Source organism: Halictus rubicundus, chromosome 11, assembly GCF_050948215.1.
Source record: "Halictus rubicundus isolate RS-2024b chromosome 11, iyHalRubi1_principal, whole genome shotgun sequence".
Lineage (NCBI taxonomy): Eukaryota > Metazoa > Arthropoda > Insecta > Hymenoptera > Halictidae > Halictus > Halictus rubicundus.
Genome location: NC_135159.1, coordinates 2,120,645 through 2,137,260, shown reverse-complemented (window position 1 = coordinate 2,137,260; position 16,616 = coordinate 2,120,645). Strand labels below are relative to the sequence as shown.

The 16,616-nt window shown below is 40.7% G+C and overlaps 6 protein-coding genes across 8 annotated transcripts in view; 3 read left to right on the top strand and 3 right to left on the bottom strand.

Annotated features, from left to right (window-relative positions):
• The window catches only part of LOC143359299 (uncharacterized), a 64,461-nt gene that overhangs the window by 1,788 nt on the left and 46,057 nt on the right, over positions 1 to 16,616 (bottom strand). The gene's annotated exons all lie outside the window — the stretch shown is intronic.
• Positions 1,033 to 4,134, top strand: LOC143359285 (sorting nexin-7). Its single transcript, XM_076797169.1, has 7 exons — positions 1,033 to 1,256; positions 1,389 to 1,544; positions 1,607 to 1,723; positions 1,808 to 1,972; positions 2,043 to 2,238; positions 2,320 to 2,594; positions 2,662 to 4,134. Exons 1-7 carry the CDS (start codon positions 1,092 to 1,094, stop codon positions 3,019 to 3,021), a joined length of 1,434 nt encoding a protein of 477 aa, XP_076653284.1. The 5' UTR covers positions 1,033 to 1,091; the 3' UTR covers positions 3,022 to 4,134.
• On the bottom strand, positions 3,254 to 8,619 carry LOC143359266 (uncharacterized). 3 transcript variants are annotated; one of them, XM_076797101.1, is made up of 10 exons: positions 8,348 to 8,539; positions 7,793 to 7,911; positions 7,481 to 7,726; positions 7,218 to 7,339; positions 5,742 to 7,145; positions 5,447 to 5,659; positions 5,095 to 5,204; positions 4,781 to 4,995; positions 4,436 to 4,692; positions 3,254 to 4,240 (listed from the first exon to the last, which is right to left on the bottom strand). In XM_076797101.1, exons 1-10 carry the CDS (start codon positions 8,507 to 8,509, stop codon positions 4,155 to 4,157), a joined length of 2,934 nt encoding a protein of 977 aa, XP_076653216.1. In that variant the 5' UTR covers positions 8,510 to 8,539; the 3' UTR covers positions 3,254 to 4,154. The 3 variants fall into 3 exon arrangements, with proteins under 3 accessions (XP_076653216.1, XP_076653215.1, XP_076653217.1); XM_076797100.1 differs by having other exon boundaries at positions 4,169 to 4,692; positions 8,348 to 8,618; XM_076797102.1 differs by lacking the exons at positions 3,254 to 4,240; positions 4,436 to 4,692 and having other exon boundaries at positions 4,854 to 5,012; positions 8,348 to 8,619.
• Positions 6,356 to 16,493, top strand: Apc10 (anaphase-promoting complex subunit 10). The gene is made up of 4 exons (XM_076797183.1): positions 6,356 to 6,469; positions 15,540 to 15,725; positions 15,803 to 16,055; positions 16,147 to 16,493. Exons 2-4 carry the CDS (start codon positions 15,701 to 15,703, stop codon positions 16,436 to 16,438), a joined length of 570 nt encoding a protein of 189 aa, XP_076653298.1. The 5' UTR covers positions 6,356 to 6,469; positions 15,540 to 15,700; the 3' UTR covers positions 16,439 to 16,493.
• On the top strand, positions 9,000 to 11,294 carry Vps33b (vacuolar protein sorting 33B). The gene is made up of 6 exons (XM_076797151.1): positions 9,000 to 9,189; positions 9,271 to 9,500; positions 9,578 to 10,084; positions 10,176 to 10,406; positions 10,474 to 10,799; positions 10,873 to 11,294. The coding sequence occupies exons 1-6, from the start codon at positions 9,032 to 9,034 to the stop codon at positions 11,134 to 11,136; spliced, it is 1,716 nt and encodes a 571-aa protein (XP_076653266.1). The 5' UTR covers positions 9,000 to 9,031; the 3' UTR covers positions 11,137 to 11,294.
• Positions 11,341 to 15,216, bottom strand: Eif3c (eukaryotic translation initiation factor 3 subunit C). Its single transcript, XM_076797110.1, has 10 exons — positions 15,068 to 15,216; positions 14,708 to 14,814; positions 14,504 to 14,636; positions 14,145 to 14,429; positions 13,965 to 14,062; positions 13,756 to 13,883; positions 12,887 to 13,664; positions 12,591 to 12,806; positions 11,695 to 12,511; positions 11,341 to 11,594 (listed from the first exon to the last, which is right to left on the bottom strand). Exons 2-10 carry the CDS (start codon positions 14,798 to 14,800, stop codon positions 11,461 to 11,463), a joined length of 2,682 nt encoding a protein of 893 aa, XP_076653225.1. The 5' UTR covers positions 14,801 to 14,814; positions 15,068 to 15,216; the 3' UTR covers positions 11,341 to 11,460.

The following is a 16,616-nucleotide window of genomic DNA, read 5'->3' as shown; positions in this document are numbered from 1 at the left end:
AATCTACTTATCGCCGAAAAGTACGAAATGCTATAAATTTCTTATGAAACGCGAACATTTTTTCGTGTGCATGCGCAATCGCGTATTAATGCGCCCACCACACACCGTTAAGCCGCATTATGACGATTGCTTTACTTCGGCAAATATAATCATTTTCTTTTTTATCGGTTAGGTCTCTGTTTCCACCGAATTAAACCATACGAGATACGAAAGCATGTATTTCCTAATCGATTCAACCGTTCGTTTGGTTCGTTTGGAACCGCGCTTTCGTTCGGCGCGCTATTCAAAATTATCGGAACGCTTAGGAGCATGAAATATTCGAATTAGATTTTGCGTGTAATCATTTATCATTTCGACACGTCGAAAGCAACGAATAAACCGATCTACGTTCGTCGGTAAATGATCAAACGCATAGTATTATAGGTGGACAGGTAAAAGTTAAAAAAGTTCGAAAGATCGAAATTAATATTTTAAAAAATAATAACACTTACTCGTTACCGGATTTTGCGACCGATAATAAATAACTGGCAGCGAGGATTCCTCCGCCATCATTATGGAATATCTCTTGGATAAAATGGGACCGTATTCGTCATTTTTCGGCCAGTCCATCACTGGAGCAAGCAAACGGTTCGAATACTTAATCGCGGGAAAAATAGTGTAGAGTGTATCCCAGAGATACGGTTTCCACGGGCGAAAAATATTTGCTTTGTACTTGTGGAAATTGTAAATAATTTTCCCGATCACGCTTCGCAACAATTGCAAGTCGAATAATTGGCATTCAATTGCGAAGGGAACAAGAGCATGCGATAGGTATCCCTCGAATAGAAAAACGGCGGGTAAATTATGATGATAGTCGTGTGTAACATTATTCGTTGCACCTGTGCGTCATATGAACTGATTAATCGTATCGTTATCAGTCGGCAAACTGATTTGTATTGACGTAACGCGACCGAATTTTTCCGAATTGTTTTCCTGAAGTATGATCGATGCGCGTATGTATATGTATATCATGTTCGTGCTTTCCGTAATGCTGCGCATTGTGACGCAGTATCGTCGAGGTTCTGTTACTTGACACTTGACAGTTCGAAGATATGATGTCCTCGTCGGAAAACGATGCGGAAAATTCCGGTGAAAGGGCCACGGAAGATTCCGCGATTTTGGAAGTGAGCACGATGGCAGTCGGCGGTGTTATCAAACAAGAAAGCCGCGACACGGACTTCCTTTCGAATTGCAGCACTTCTATAGAAGGTTCTGTGGTCAGTGTATAACCTGAAAGTTTTCTTTGACAAGTCATTTCGATTGTCAAACGATCGACGATAAGCAACGCTCAATGTTCGGGTAGCACTCTTCGAACGCTTAACGTTGTTTAAACGCAACTCAATTTCCAGATAGCATCTCCTTCCCTCGACAGTTTCTCCACATTGCCGGAGCAAGAGATATCAGACTTTCAAACAGACTCGAGAGATCTGCAGGTCAGAGTGGATAATCCTCAAAAGCACCTTGAAACACTAGAAACTTACATCACCTTTCGCATAACGACAAAGGTAAGCCTTTTTTCTAGTTCACTTTTCCAGATGGATATTTTTTAAGGAATATTTGATTTCAGTCCACGAGACCAGAATTCGCGGATGGAGGATTCGAATACGTTGTTCAACGACGATACAATGATTTCATTTGGTTGCGACAGAAGTTGGTGGACTCGTATCCTACGCATATCATTCCGGTGAGCGATTGTATATTTCTTGAAGTTCTAAGGTAATATTGTGATATTTATGTAAAAGAACATACATCAACTTTACCGTTGTAGCCGATGCCTGGAAAACACACGTTACTCGCACAGTTAGATCGTTACTCCAAAGAATTTATCATAGCTCGTATGAAACTGTTGCATATATTTCTTAACAGAGTGGTTAATCATCCTATTCTCAGTTGCGACAAAAATTTGTACATCTTTTTAACTACCAAACCTGCGGTAAGTATATCGTTCGTTAGGATTTCTTTTGCAGGATTTTTGAGTATTATTTGTTTTTCGCTTGTTTTAGGAATTCCTTGTGCATCGTAAAAATCGTGCAAACGTTCTCGTCAAAATGACAGATTCCTTACAAAATATAGCAAGCACGTACACCATGAAACAACGTCATTTCGAATTTGAACAAGTTCGAGATTATTGTACAGCCCTTAGTGAAAAATTAGTAATGATAGATAAAATAAATCATCGCATACATAAGGAGAGACAAGGTATTGTAAGAAATACCTGGTTTTCGTACAATATCGATGCACATGATTAACATACCGAATACTTTTGTTATGTTGCATCAGACTATTTGCTGGAATTGCATCAATTGCATCCGATATTCACATTATGGGCAACGTCTGAACCAGAACTTGCCCCTATTCTATTAGCGATTGCAAAAGCTATTGAATGCAATACCGAAGCTCACCAAAAACTGCTCGAAAATGTTACGCACGAGGAACGAGAATACATCTCGTATATAGATGCAGTCAAGAGTGCTCTATCTCGGCGGGATTCGATGCAAATCGAATACGAAATAACTATCGACGACCTGACGAAGAAACGATCTGAAAAAGATCAGGTAGGTGTGTAAAATATTAAAATTGAATAGAAATTATAATGACCTGTACTGTCGATTGTTTAAACAGTTAATGGGACTCTCGAGTGGCACAGTCGCAACACAAAATTGGGGTGGATCGTTGTGGAAAGCAGAATCTCGCGATGAAAAATTGGAGAGACTCGGACAGACGATTCCACGATTGGCAAAGCAAGTGGAAGTGCTGCAAGATCGCGTAGAATGTGCCAACGAAAATTTGCGCAGTGACTTGCAAAGATGGAACGTGGAGAAACAGATGGATCTGAAACATATGTTAATCTCTATGGCGGATCGACAAATACGTCATTATCAGCAATGCATGAATGCATGGGAAGAAATTCTGACCGGTTTGAAGTTAGACGGGGTAGGATCCGATGTTACCGTAGGACCACCTATTAAAATTCCCGTTTGAACATCGCAACAAAATTCTATTTTCTCATATGGACACACACACACACACACACACACACACACACACACACACACCTTAAACATCTCGTACTAAACACCTCGTACTAATCTCTTCTTATACACCTTATTTATATATATGTGTATATGTATATATATGTATATGCATACATATATATACATATATATAAAAAAAGGTAAAGAATACACAGAACACAAAGCATTCGCTATTACCGATGAAACGTTTATTGCAATTAAGAAACTGACCTCACCAGCTTTAATGTCATCTCGCTTCAGCAATTAAATAACTTCGTCTCTTAAGTTTTAAATGTTCTTTGTCGAAAGTTCGATCGGTACTTACATAAATTACAAGTGCATCCGTTAGATGTGTACACTGCACATTTTTATAATGTATTCATAGTTTCGATATATAAAAAAGTTTATGGTAAAATGGCTTTATGATACAATAAGGTGATGAAACATGGACATGAAACAAAAATTAAATTAAAACACATTCAATTCTATAAGTATTAGCTAGAACAAATTTCGGCATAGATTCGACTACGACTTTAAGATATATATGTAGTTTCTTTTAGATCACCAATTAAGTTTGGGACCAAGTACTACACGGTTTTTTTCGCTAGTTCTCTCTCTCTCTCTCTCTCTCTTTCTTTCTCTTACTTTTGAATTACATACAATACATTTATTGACAATCAGTTTTTAGTCACCTGTATCCGACGATAGATACCAAAGTTATCTATGTATCATAGATAGTCAATATATAATTCTAGAATACAATTTACAAATTCGAGCAAACGCTTACAATGTTCGTTGTATCGTTAATCAGTACTCTTACTCTATATTATTAAGTTTTTTGGACAATCTATATACGGCAGCAGTTAACAATCAATTTATTCGGTGGTAGTCTTGTGAAAAAAAGACAGGCCACTGAATCTATACAACGTGTCGTATCTGTTGTTATCCACGCTTGGGACTAACAATTCTTGAAATAGTTATTATATACGGTCTCAAGACATTCATTACATTGTACACGTTACCTTATTAATGATGAAACTCTTAGATTTGTATCAATAAATAAATTATTGTTTGCAACGTACTCTCGAACTGACAGTGATCTTACTCGATCGAAGGATCGTTTGGCATCGGTGTTATGAAAAACTCCACCAAATTGTCCAGATCGTATAGTCTAGTTATAGATTCACCTGTAAAATACATTTTGTATACTTTTATTGTTGCTCTAGTCAATAGAATGAAATACACTATCTAAAAAATCTGAAGGGAACACATTCTTAAAGTTGAAAATCTGATTGTTTTTTTTTTCTTCTTTAAACTAAAATTCCTCAGAGAATGTGATGGAAGCTGACGGAGAAAAACGATTGGTTTGAAAAAATACGTACCGGCTAGAGTCATTTCGTTATGCAAGAACCGTACCGTGTGCGCATACGGTTGTTGTATCTTCTCTCTCAACTTTGGCGCTAGACGTCGAGTCGGATTCCATAACGGAATCCGAAAATTTGGAACGTTTATGCAGTTCGGTTTACAGGATTCCGGTTTCACTTCTTCCATCGGCAATATGTCCGTTATTCTGTACTGGCTTGTGTCGATGTTCCACGTGAATTTACACCCTACCTCGTATTGTTTTCTTTCTTGGGAACTATACACATTTGACATTTTCAGTAAAAGACCCGAACAAAGTATTTGTATCGTAGGAGACCTCTAAATACACAAATGTCCATACTGACCACTGTGTTTGATTGTTAATCTCGCTAGCTTGAATCTTCATAATCAACAAACAAATTATGTCGCCGCTCAACGCGCATATATCTATGATTTCGATATCGTAATCGCTACAGTGCCAATATCTCTTCTTGAATCTCATGCAAATCCAGTCGGCGATGTGATGAGAAAATGTTTCTATATCGAAACTCAGCTGGTTTATCGACACGCAAGGTACTATCTGAAAATACAACGATGCTGTCATCGAAGCTTATCAGAACCAAAATGTTAACATCCTGGTAGAATTAGTAGAAGAAATATTCGGTGATAAATAGAATACCATTTTCTCAGCTTTGCTGTTGCTGATCATTTGCATTTGTACATATCCAGATCCATGGACAAGCATAGGAAGCACACACTGATAACTCACGTAACCTCCAGTCTCTTCATCTGTGAAACAAATGTGAATGCTTAAGCCATGCCCATAATGAAGCAACATCGTGCAACCTTTTGTCGCCTTCTACTTTTCTTATCAAGTGAAAGAACAAGAAGAAGAAGAGGGCAATAAGAGGCGATAAAAAGTTGCTCGATGTTGCTTCATTCTGGGCATAGTTTTACGCATATTATATACATATCATTCGTTTCTAATGTTAAGGAGAGTGATTCGTACGAACGACTCGTATAATTTGTACCTTCGACATCGGTGATAACCGATATCATTTCGTCGTCCATCTCTATGTAACTTCTCTTGAAATGTGCAGTACATTTTATGATAGGATACTGTAAATTGATTTTCGGAACGAGCGGAGAGGAGTTTACAGCAGAATGTTTGGCCAAGCGATCCCTGCTTATACCTCCGTTGGGAAGCTGATTTTGGTTCAGCGGACGTAACACGTTCTTCTCGGCTATTAGGTGAAAAATATAAAAAGAGACCCGATGAGTCGAAGAGCATCAAAAGTCTTTGAACGGACTTGGATATCAATTTACCTGGATCACCGGTTACATCGTTCGACGCTCCAACGTCTTGGCTGATGCTAAAATCGTCCGGTTCGCTTTGATCGGAATCCACCCAGTGCTTTTTGCCGTTCTGCAGTGCAGGCGACATGGTCGGCGACGAGGGTATCTGATGTATGGAACAGCCACGGTGTCTGAACTGATCCCTGATGTGCTTGAAAGGAACTATATTCTCGGCGTCCTCGGTCTCGTCGCAGAACTCGTACTTCTTGTCGGCGAGTCTTCGTTTCCGGAAGGAGCTGAGCTTCTCGCAAGTCTCCTGCGCCTCGTCCGTGAACTCGTACGCCTTCTCCGCTTCGAGGATCAGTTTGTGCGTCGCTCTGGTCGTCCTGGACTGCGAGGAATTTACGATCGGCGGCGGAGAGTGTAGATTCGACCGTTTCCGTGGACTCGGCTGGCGAAAGGACCTCGACACCGGCGGAGACATCAGACGCGAGGAACAAGAAGGATTTATGGAGTGGAGCGGAGAATTCACGTTGTTGGAAGCGACGACGTTATTCCCCTCTTCCGAGGCACCCGGCTGAGGAGAGTTTGAGCGTTGACTGCGGCTGCTGCTTCTATGACTAGATTCCGAATTACGGGTCTTAAGTATATCCGATGGCGGCGTGAGAATCGGCGAGGACCAGCAGCTGGTCATCTTGAGATCGGAGGGGAGCCTCTGCGGGGTCGATCGAGGAGAACACGAGGGGTGCTTCACTAAGGTAATCAGATCACTACCGATATTTAGTTCCTGAGACATGTCCTCGCAGAAGTCCTGCAAGATCTTGTCCCTGACCGATATCGCTGTTGCTTGCTGCGACCTCACGTTCAGGCATTTACAGTCGGTGGGATCCGCGCACTCGCACGACTTAACACTACTATCAGAGACAGACTTACTTCTATCACAGACACAATCGCTTTGATTACTGTTCGAGGTATTCGACGTCAATGAGTCGTGGTGAGCTAACTTATCGTTATAAGCTAAGCGATCTAGTCTAATTGGTTCCTCTGGAAAGTCCTGTTCTATGCTCGACTCGCATCTGGGAGACCGGTCGACCACGCACTCCGGCGTGCCTAATTTCTCGTCGGAACTCTCGTATCGTTCCACCTTCATGTAATCCAATTCCTCCACGTCGCTCATGTCTAATGGCACCGTGTCCGATATCACAGTGTCCTGTTTATCACAAGTCTTCTGATTCTTTGATTTTGGAATGTCCAAATCCACCCTGAGCACATGTAAAAAGTTTCCCGTGTTAACCACCACATGGTTCCAATAGTTCAAGCAGACGGTTGCTCGGAACCTGGGATACGGGGAAATTATTTCGTAGACCGTGTGGACCGTGAGTCCGTGCAGAAGACAATTGCAACGCACGCAACCGTCCCAGTTGGCAGCCAACTCTGTAGACACGCGATTAGGGCTTTTACTAACGTTAGCTTAACGTGTCTTAATAGTTAAACATATCATGTTACCTTCGCCTTCCTCTTCGTAAGACGCGGCAACTTTCAAACAATCCTTACAATTCTCCAGAGATGGAACTGTAGTTATCGTTAAGTATCCTCTGTCTGTTGGCTGCAAGTGCAGCCAGTTTGTACTAAAAATTGTTAATCGATTGTTAACTTCCAAGTTGTTTAGCGATGAAAGTAAATATCAGGACAAAGTATATTATGCTTGGACTCGCGAGTGCATATCGATCTCGACTCCATCCCTAACTTCCTACCGCGTTGATGCTTACCAAAGGCCATGTATCACCAGCTTATTCCGTTCCATTGGCCATTGAGATATGACGATGCTAAGTTCTCTATAGATAGTGTAATTACCGAAAAGCGTAACCTCCGCGACTTTACGAGCAACATGATTCGGCGTGAAAGCCCACCAGTGTAACAAGTATTTGTATAAAGAGGTGATGCCGCTCATGTCCATTGTGTACGTGTATGTAAGTAGAAATTGACCGCATTGCGTCAATCCCATTACAATGTGCCTTAAAAAGTAAAAGCAGTCGTCAAACAAACATCTCGTTCGTTCGGAGTAAACATTGTACACGTACCCTGCTTCTAATGCAGATTTTGGGATTACGTGTAGAAGCGGCAAGTGTCTCCACGAAGGTACAGTAGCAAACAGTCTTTCCTCCGAAGCATAATTGTGCGCCGATAGACAACCTCTGATCTACAATCGAATAATAAAATAAATGTACTACAATGTACTAAAGAGGGAATTATTTCATATTTTTTCCATGTTCGCAACAATATTTTTCATTCCCATTTCGCTTTTAGACATCATGCAATCGCTATTCCATTGGAATTGTAATGGAAAAAGAAAAACACAAATACATAAACGAATGGGCAAGAACAAAAGCATATTTTTTCTTGCAGCCATTAGATGCTTGACCGCGGCGAACGGTTCGTTAACGAGCATGCGAACGTCCATCGAGAAACAATGAAATAGTTTTCTCTCGAGAATAATCGTAGATACGGTGGTTTTGCTTTTCTTTTTCGTTGTTTCGATCGAAAACGCGTTTTGACAGATACACATTGGGATGCGTTGCTTGTGTCTCTGTCAGTTTCACGAATGGCACCGCGAGTTGAAGGTTAAGCGACCGTACCTCTCTTAAAAATAGCTTCTGTAAGAAATGTCTTTTACTGCGACGGTGGGAAAGACACGGTTTCTGACCTACTATAACGTATTCTGATCTTTCGGAGGTAATATCAGAGAACCATTCATTGCAACAGTCTGAGGTAGTGTCGGAAGACGATGCGTCCGCCATTTTTAAATAACCCTACTGAAAGATACAGCGTGAGGCGTGAGGCGCAAGGCGCGAGGTGAGGAGCGTCCAGATACAGAAGATCGGAGAATGCGATTCACTGTCGTACAATTCGCCGAGGTTTGCCACATGAGCGCACCAGTCGAATTGTTTTCACACCTTCCTCTTGTAGGTACCGAAACTTTGTAGCGTTACTTATAGAGAACGTATTTATCCTTATGCTACGAAACTTTAGATGGAAACGATAGACTCGGCGAAATATAAGAATTGCACGCACGCAGTATATTTAGTTTTGTGTTGAATTCATGTTGGTTAATAAAACATACAAAATTCTTCTAACCCCGAGGGGTTAAAGAACTTTGACTGTCGTTCGTTCGCCACGGCCAGAGAGAGAGAGAGAGAGCCAGATACATTCTATTCAGAATTAAAATGAAATCTGATGTTTGAACACGAAATCATGTCTTGGCCTTCATTTTTAGGCAATATACTCTCTCGGAATCGAATGAATTTGTAACACTAGAAAACATGGATATCACGCTGGACGATAGATTGAACGTATTGCAGCAGATCAGCCAACAAAGGCTCGTCGAGATATTGGACGCGATTCCTGGGATCAAAGACCTAGTGATCGAACAGAAACTTATGAAAACTTTGGACAGTTTCATTGGAGTTTCTGTGTTCAAGTAAATTTCTTTTCTCACTGTCGCTGTTCACAGTTTTTACTTGTAATATATACAAAGTATAAAATATTATGTTTCATTCAGGCGCTATGGAGTGGATAAAATCTATAAAATGGAGCAATTGGATGGTTTCAAGCTATCCAACTCTCAACGCGTCTTTCTGGTCTCGAGCGATTTAATCTCTTGCAAAAAAGTATTGGATCAAATTCAGTCAGAAATTTTACCAAATGTCAAACAGCATATACAACCGTGTCATCATATGTTGGTCACTCCGTTTGTGCCAGCTGTTCTTAACACTATTATCGAGGAAGAGGGTAATCGTTTGCCTATCGTTACCTCAGATCGAAGGATAAGGCATTTATTTATCGTAATCAGAATGTCGTTTGCACAGGCTTGTCGGAGCTGATGACCGTACAATCACTGTCCTGGGAATTCATAAGATTAGATGGCAACGTTTTATCTCTAGAAACTTTCATGTTTACCGAACTTTATTATCACAAAGATACTGCTTTGTTACCGGCATTGGCACGTAGCCTGTGGTCGCTACAGCTAATACTCGGCTCTCCCAAACTCACAGTTTCGTTAGGCAAACACAGCATACAGACGCTCAGGATTATAGATTCTATGAAACAATGTTTAGGTACGTCGAACGTGTCGAACGAAATTGGAGCTTTAATTCTGATGGACAGAACTTACGATTCAGTCACGCCGCTTCTAACACCTGTAACGTACGCTAGCTTATTACACGAAGTCGTCGAAATAAACACCGGCGTAGGAACCTTGGGCAACTCCCAAACCAAATTGGATCCGAACAAGGACCAAATTTACGGAGAAGTAAGAGACAAACTATGCAGCGACGTTTTCCCCATCTTACATGGAAAAGCTAAATCTCTAAAATGTACATAAATATAATTAATATGTACACGTATCTCTCCGTTGTTACCGCCTAAACAGCAGTTGGTATAATAATATCCAATATTTTCTACTAGCCGAACAAGACGCTATAAAAACGATGAAATTGTCTGAAATGGAGCGATACGTAGCGATAAGATTGCAGAAGACCAAGGACATGACAAGACAATTAGCTTTTCATATTTCTGCCTGTCAACTTATTGCCGACACGCTAGGATCCGACTTTCAGACTATACAGAGAATAGAAAAGTCCACAATAGAATGCAAAGATAGAAAAGAATGTTTAAGTTACATTGAAAGATATATCGGTACGCTGTTTTTCTGCTGGCATGAAACGATTCTATTTGAAACTGACCAATTAATAATTCTTTTCAGACGATCATCCGCTGAGGACTTTACGTTTGTTGTGTTTATTGTCTATCGCGAGCGACGGTCTCACGCAAAATGAGTTATCCTCCGTTCAGAAACTGCACCTTCACGCGCACGGTTACAAGTATATCCCGTTATTTTACAAATTGCAAAGCGTAGGTTTGCTGAGATGCAGGCCCGAAAATCTTCTGCATAAATTACCGAATTGGACCAGCGAATGGAATAACAGCGCTCAGAGGATGAAACTTTTGCCTAGCTACTTTAAACAGACCGAGCAAAAAGGACGCGCGTGTCCTAGTTACGTGTTCAATAACGCATACGTACCTGTGATCGTTAGTACGGCAATTCACTCGATTATTCGGTTAATATTTTACCCAAATTAATAGCGTCAATTTATTTTCACAGGCTCAAGCGTTGAACGCTGTCGTAAGTCAGGAAAACGGTTCTCGGAATCTCGATGAACTATCTAGTTTACCGAATTGCGTTGTAAGCGGACAACATGGTACATTACACCCGAAAACAGTGGTAATCTGCGTAATAGGCGGTATCACTTATGCTGAAATATCTGCTTGCAGACGTATAGAAAAATCTTCAGGAATCCGACTTGTTCTTACATCCGATAGTATTGTAACAGGTAATAAAATCCTCGAAAAGATACAAGATATCTAAGAACTTTTCGACTGTTATAGAAACACTGAAAACATACAGGGTCTCCCGACTTTGAGATTGTCAAATTAGTTGGGACACCCTGTATAATTAATATTTTTTATTCTTATACTGCAAATCAACTGCTTTAAGTGTACATATATGTACATATAAAAATAATGCGAGTCGCGTGCATAGAAAGACGGATGATTCAATGGTACGTTAATAGAATGTACTGTTAGTTTATATACTGTTATTTTCAACATTATTTACATGAGCGTGTACACAGTATAATTACGATCCATTGTCGAACGAACACCCAAGTAAATAACATTCAATGGTTTTAATTTAATAATTTCGATTTTCTTCGCGATTACGATCCCTGTCACGATCGCGTCTCTGACGACCCCAATCCTGACCCTGCCGGTTGTAATTTTGCCTATCGCGGAAGTTTCCTTGATTTCCTCTTGAGAAAAAGTTGCCTGCAACAAAAGACATCGCGCATTGTTATCAGGAACACTCTTCCGAGCGCTAAGCAAACAATTCGAAAGATCGAGCTATTTGAGAAATCGATCGACCCACCTTGCTTCATTTCGAAGATACGTTCGTTGGAGTCGACAAAGTTGTTCACTTTATCGGTGAGTTGCAAAGCTAGAGACTGAAGTCGGCTCGGTTCGCTGCGATGCATGACAACGGTCTCTGTAGGGTCATCCAGCGACGCCATCAGCTCCTCGTTGATAATCATTTTACTGATAATGGAATGAACAACCGGTCGCTTCAATTGGAACATCTCCGCCAGTTTCGGCATAGAGATGGAATCGTAGACGTGCGAGTACGTAAACAAATACGTTCTCAAAGCTTCCTCTTTGATCAATCTTGTAAGCATGTCCCGGACTTTGTCCGCCTGATAAAATAGATCCCAAACTTTCGCATTCATCTTCTCGTTGATTATAAAATTATTGCATGCCGACCAATTTCCGTTGCGCATCGCTTTTGCCGCGGCGACGACGTGCTCTCTCATCGATTCCGGAGGACCGACCAACGATTGACGTTCGCTCGATCTCAACTGTTGGTAAAAAGTTTTCGAGATCATCCTCCTTCTCGCGTCGAACTCGTGGGCAGCCATGTACGGGATTTCAATGAGCATCGCGGAAACTAGATAAACGCATTCCAAAAGCTCCAAGTTGATGTGCATGTGGAACGGCATTTGCCTCTGTTTCTCGATCTTCTCTTGTTCCTTGCTACGCTCGTGTTGCCTCTGAGGAAGGAGACCTTGCGCCAACAGTTCTTTCACCTTTCCCGTCACCATCAAGTCGACCAGGCAATTATGCGCGTCTTTAATATTCGCGTGACGGAATGCGCACAACCCCAAATGAGCTATAGTTCTGTTGTACAAAATCTACAAACGAACGAGAATTTAGGTACATCTACATATAGGAGTAGAGTAAAGACGACGAGTTTCAGAAAAAAACACAGACCTGTGTAGCTGGATCGGAATGCTGAATAGTTTCCTGTAAATGGGACATTAAAATTAGGTCGCGTGCTTGGAACCAATTGTCGTGAAGCGCATGATGATAAATATGAGAGAGGATCGCGCGAGTCCTGAGCCTGTCCGTTCCATCGTGAGCGTAAACGTATTTACACAGCTTTTCCATTACTTGAACAGACGTTACAACGTCTGACCCGAGTTCTCCCTGAAACGATGCATCTCCGTGTCAATCACTAAACGGTCCCCTTGCATTTGCATTTCTAATAGCAATCTATATATGCTTACCTCTTTCTGTTTAAGGACGTTCGGATCGAATTTGTAATACAAATGCTCGATTTTACGTAGATACACGCGGCAAAGTTCGGACACGGTTTTTTGCCTCTCCAAATACTCTTGAACCTTGTCGATTACCATGGACACTTGTTTCTCGTCTTTCAATCGTTCCACGTACTGATTGCTATGCGGATCGCATTCCTTCAGCAGTTTCGTGAACTCTTCGTCTAAACGTTCCACTAACGTTAACACGCATCCGTGTATTTTATACGGAACGGTTTCGAACTCCTCCGCATCCTCGGACACGTTCTCAGCGATTATCATGTCCTTAGTGCTCAGCAGCATGTCGAGCATCTCTGTTATACGCTCCAAGATCTTGGACCAGTATTCGGGCTTCATCGCATCCGACACTTTCGGATTGTAATCGAAAATAGAAGATACGATCGAGAACTTGATCTTTACAGCCACCGCTGATCCAAGATTGTGAGCATCGGCGATCGATTGCAATTCGTGCAGGAGCTCTATTTGTTCCCGTCTGTCCGTGCGCTTTTTACCGCGAGCTGCAATGATCTCCGACAACTTCTTCAAAACAGCAGCCACGTTGATCTCGGCATCCTTGGCGAACATTTTTGGCTTTTCGGACGGGATGGCCACACCGCCTTTCACAGTTTCCCATTCGCCCTCTCCATCGTCCTCGTCCTTCCTCTTTTTTCTTTCTTTGTCTTTACGTTCTTTTCGCTGCTCTTTCCGCTTCGTCTTGTCTTCTTCTTCGTCCTTATCGGCTGCCCTACTAAAAACGATCAGAAAAACTTATATTGATTCTGTTGAAAATAAAATATATTCGTTACTATCGACCGTGTGTATATTATGTTGGGATTTACTTTTTGATGAATCGTTCGCGAATATTCTGATATTGTCCGTCGTCTTCGCTGCTCGTGCTTTCACTGTCCGAGGTGCTGCCCCAATCGGATTCGCTTTCACTAACGTCTTCACCATCGGTCGCGCTTTTCTGGAAAGTTATAAGATTGTTTAAGAACCTGTTGAATATGTACTTTGAATGTCTTCTAGTATTAGCTATCATGTTACAAACTTTGAACTTCGATATGTCTGGTTCACTCGCTTCAGAAACAGCTTTCTTGAAAGCTACAGCGCTGTCGTCCTCCTCTTCGGATTCTACAACTTCTTCGGCTGAAACGTGAAGTATCGATTAATTTCTCTTTGAAACGGTACACGTGTATCGTACACGTGATTCGAAATTTTACGTATTTACGTTTCTCTTCTTCTTCGTCGTCGTCTTGATCCGGATTCTCTCTGAACTTGACTATATCGTCTTCAAAGTCTTTGTTATATTTACGAAGCTTCTGACGTAACGAAGTCAAAGACTTTGAGTTATTTTTCGACATATTTTTACGGCCTTCGCGATCCTCCCACACTTCGTTGATAAAATCTTCCATTTCTACCAAACACCTAACATAAAACCGTGGCGTTTGACCAGCTTCCTCTTTCGCGATCACTGGCAACGCCTTTTGATAAGCACGCATCAAATCCTCGAAACCTATAATTACAAAATGAACAGTCATTAACCGTGTTCGTTCGATTGTACATCGGTTCGTTATCTTAAACACTCACTGGACAGCATGCTGCTCATGTCTTTAATCTTTTTATAATTTCGTATGAGCTTAATGAGATTTGCAATTTCTTCATATCTCTTCTCCTTCGTCGAACGGACGACGCGTTTTGTTTCTTCTTCTTCATCGCTGAACTGTGTGCAGAACAAATACAAAAAATCAGTAGCTCGAAGTAAAGCACTTGAAAAGCGACAGTTGTACTTACAGTGAAAGCTGCAGTTGGTCCCCTTGTTATTTGCTCCTCCTCTGATGCACTTTCAGTCTCAGAGTCTGAGCCAGTTGCGAAAAAACGACTCATATTGTAAAAAAATACTGTAACAAAAATGCAAAGTACATGCAAAAGGCAGTAATATCGCGTAATATTTTATAATAATATTTCTATAATATTGGAAATCTCTTGTACATGTGTAATTAGAAAAACTTTTATGCATAAGCGGCAACCATCAGTGTCGTCAAACACATGGCATGGTATTTTCATGAATAATGACCGAAACAATAGGCGCGTTGATACGAAACGCAAGTTCCATTAAAAAAACGAGTACAGAACGTGGTACAGAAAACTTACAGAGTATAAAGTTATTGTTTCGTTTTCCTTATGAACGACAGAACTACTGCAGGTTAGAATGACAACGATATTAAAGGCGGACACACGCTATTAAACGTAGCGCAATCATTTGATCATACTGGCGCCTCTTGTGGCGAACTCTCGAAGCTCCGTTCAGAGGTCCGAACAGGTATATACATGTAGATCTACATAGAAGACAATTCTATATACATATATACATAGGTAGATTTATCATAAAGTACGCTTTCTCAGCTATCATTCGAGTCCCAAAAAGTTAAGAAATCTCAATGGGAAAGCATCGAAATAGTACATTTTATTCAAGTGTAACTGATTCTTGCCACTTCTACTTTAAAACCAAATATGAGCTCCGCTAAAAATCATTTGTTCCGTTCAAGTGTACATACAGCGCCACTCTATGCTGCATGTACTCTGTGTACATAGCTAATGTATTGTATCATAACAATTTTAACAGATTTCAGATTTGATTAGAAACTTGTGGATAAACAATCCCGATCTATTTTATGGTAAAAGAAGGATTTTATTCAAACGGGCTTATTATCTTTGGCTTAACGAGTAATAAAAACTTGTTCAAATTTGATGACACTGCCTTAAATTATTGAAAAAATCTATATTATGACTAATAAGGCTAGTAACGCAGGTAATGTATCAGATGATTTTTCTTTCTTAGAGTTTTATATTTTCTTTGGTTAAGTATTCCATCTTCCACTGATTTAGGAGAAATAGACCCTGTACAGGAAGAGTTGGCTGGTCGTGTACGGGAAGTTGGAAACCATGCAATATGGAGTTTGTCCAGCTGTAAACCTGGTTTCGGTGTGGATCAACTGCGAGACGATGTTACAGAAACATATTGGCAATCCGATGGCCAGCTTCCACACTTGGTGAATATTCAGTTCAAGAGGAAAACAACAATAAGAGACATATGTATCTATACGGATTATAAGCTGGATGAAAGTTATACTCCCAGCAGGTGAGACAATTATAAACCAGAGACTGTAGAATAAAATTGACAAGCGTATAGCTGCTCTCTTTTCGTTAACGCAATAAGTTGCTCTTTCTAGGATAAGTATTAGAGCAGGCACAAATTTTAATGATCTTCAAGAAGTAGAAGTCATGGACTTGAACGAACCCAGTGGTTGGATTGTGATTCCAATAAAAGATACAGGCGACAGACCTATCCGGACATTTATGATACAGATAGCTGTTATAAGTAATCATCAAAATGGGCGCGACACTCACATGAGGCAAATCAAAGTTCACAGTCCTACGCAGGACATTCTTGGACCACCAGCTCCTTATATTCCGGGCCAGTTTCTTACCAATGAATTTTTACGTTATGCAACAGTTAGATAAAATTTATAGCAATCCATGTTTCCTTAGCATTAAATAAAAATTCTTTGTAAAAAAAGAACCCTCAAGTGTTTGTTTTGTACCTTTATAATCAAATGTTCACAGATATATAATTAACTACAGCCACCATTTTCAAACATAAGACGTGTGTACACAGCAGTGTGTATTCGAATTCACAGAA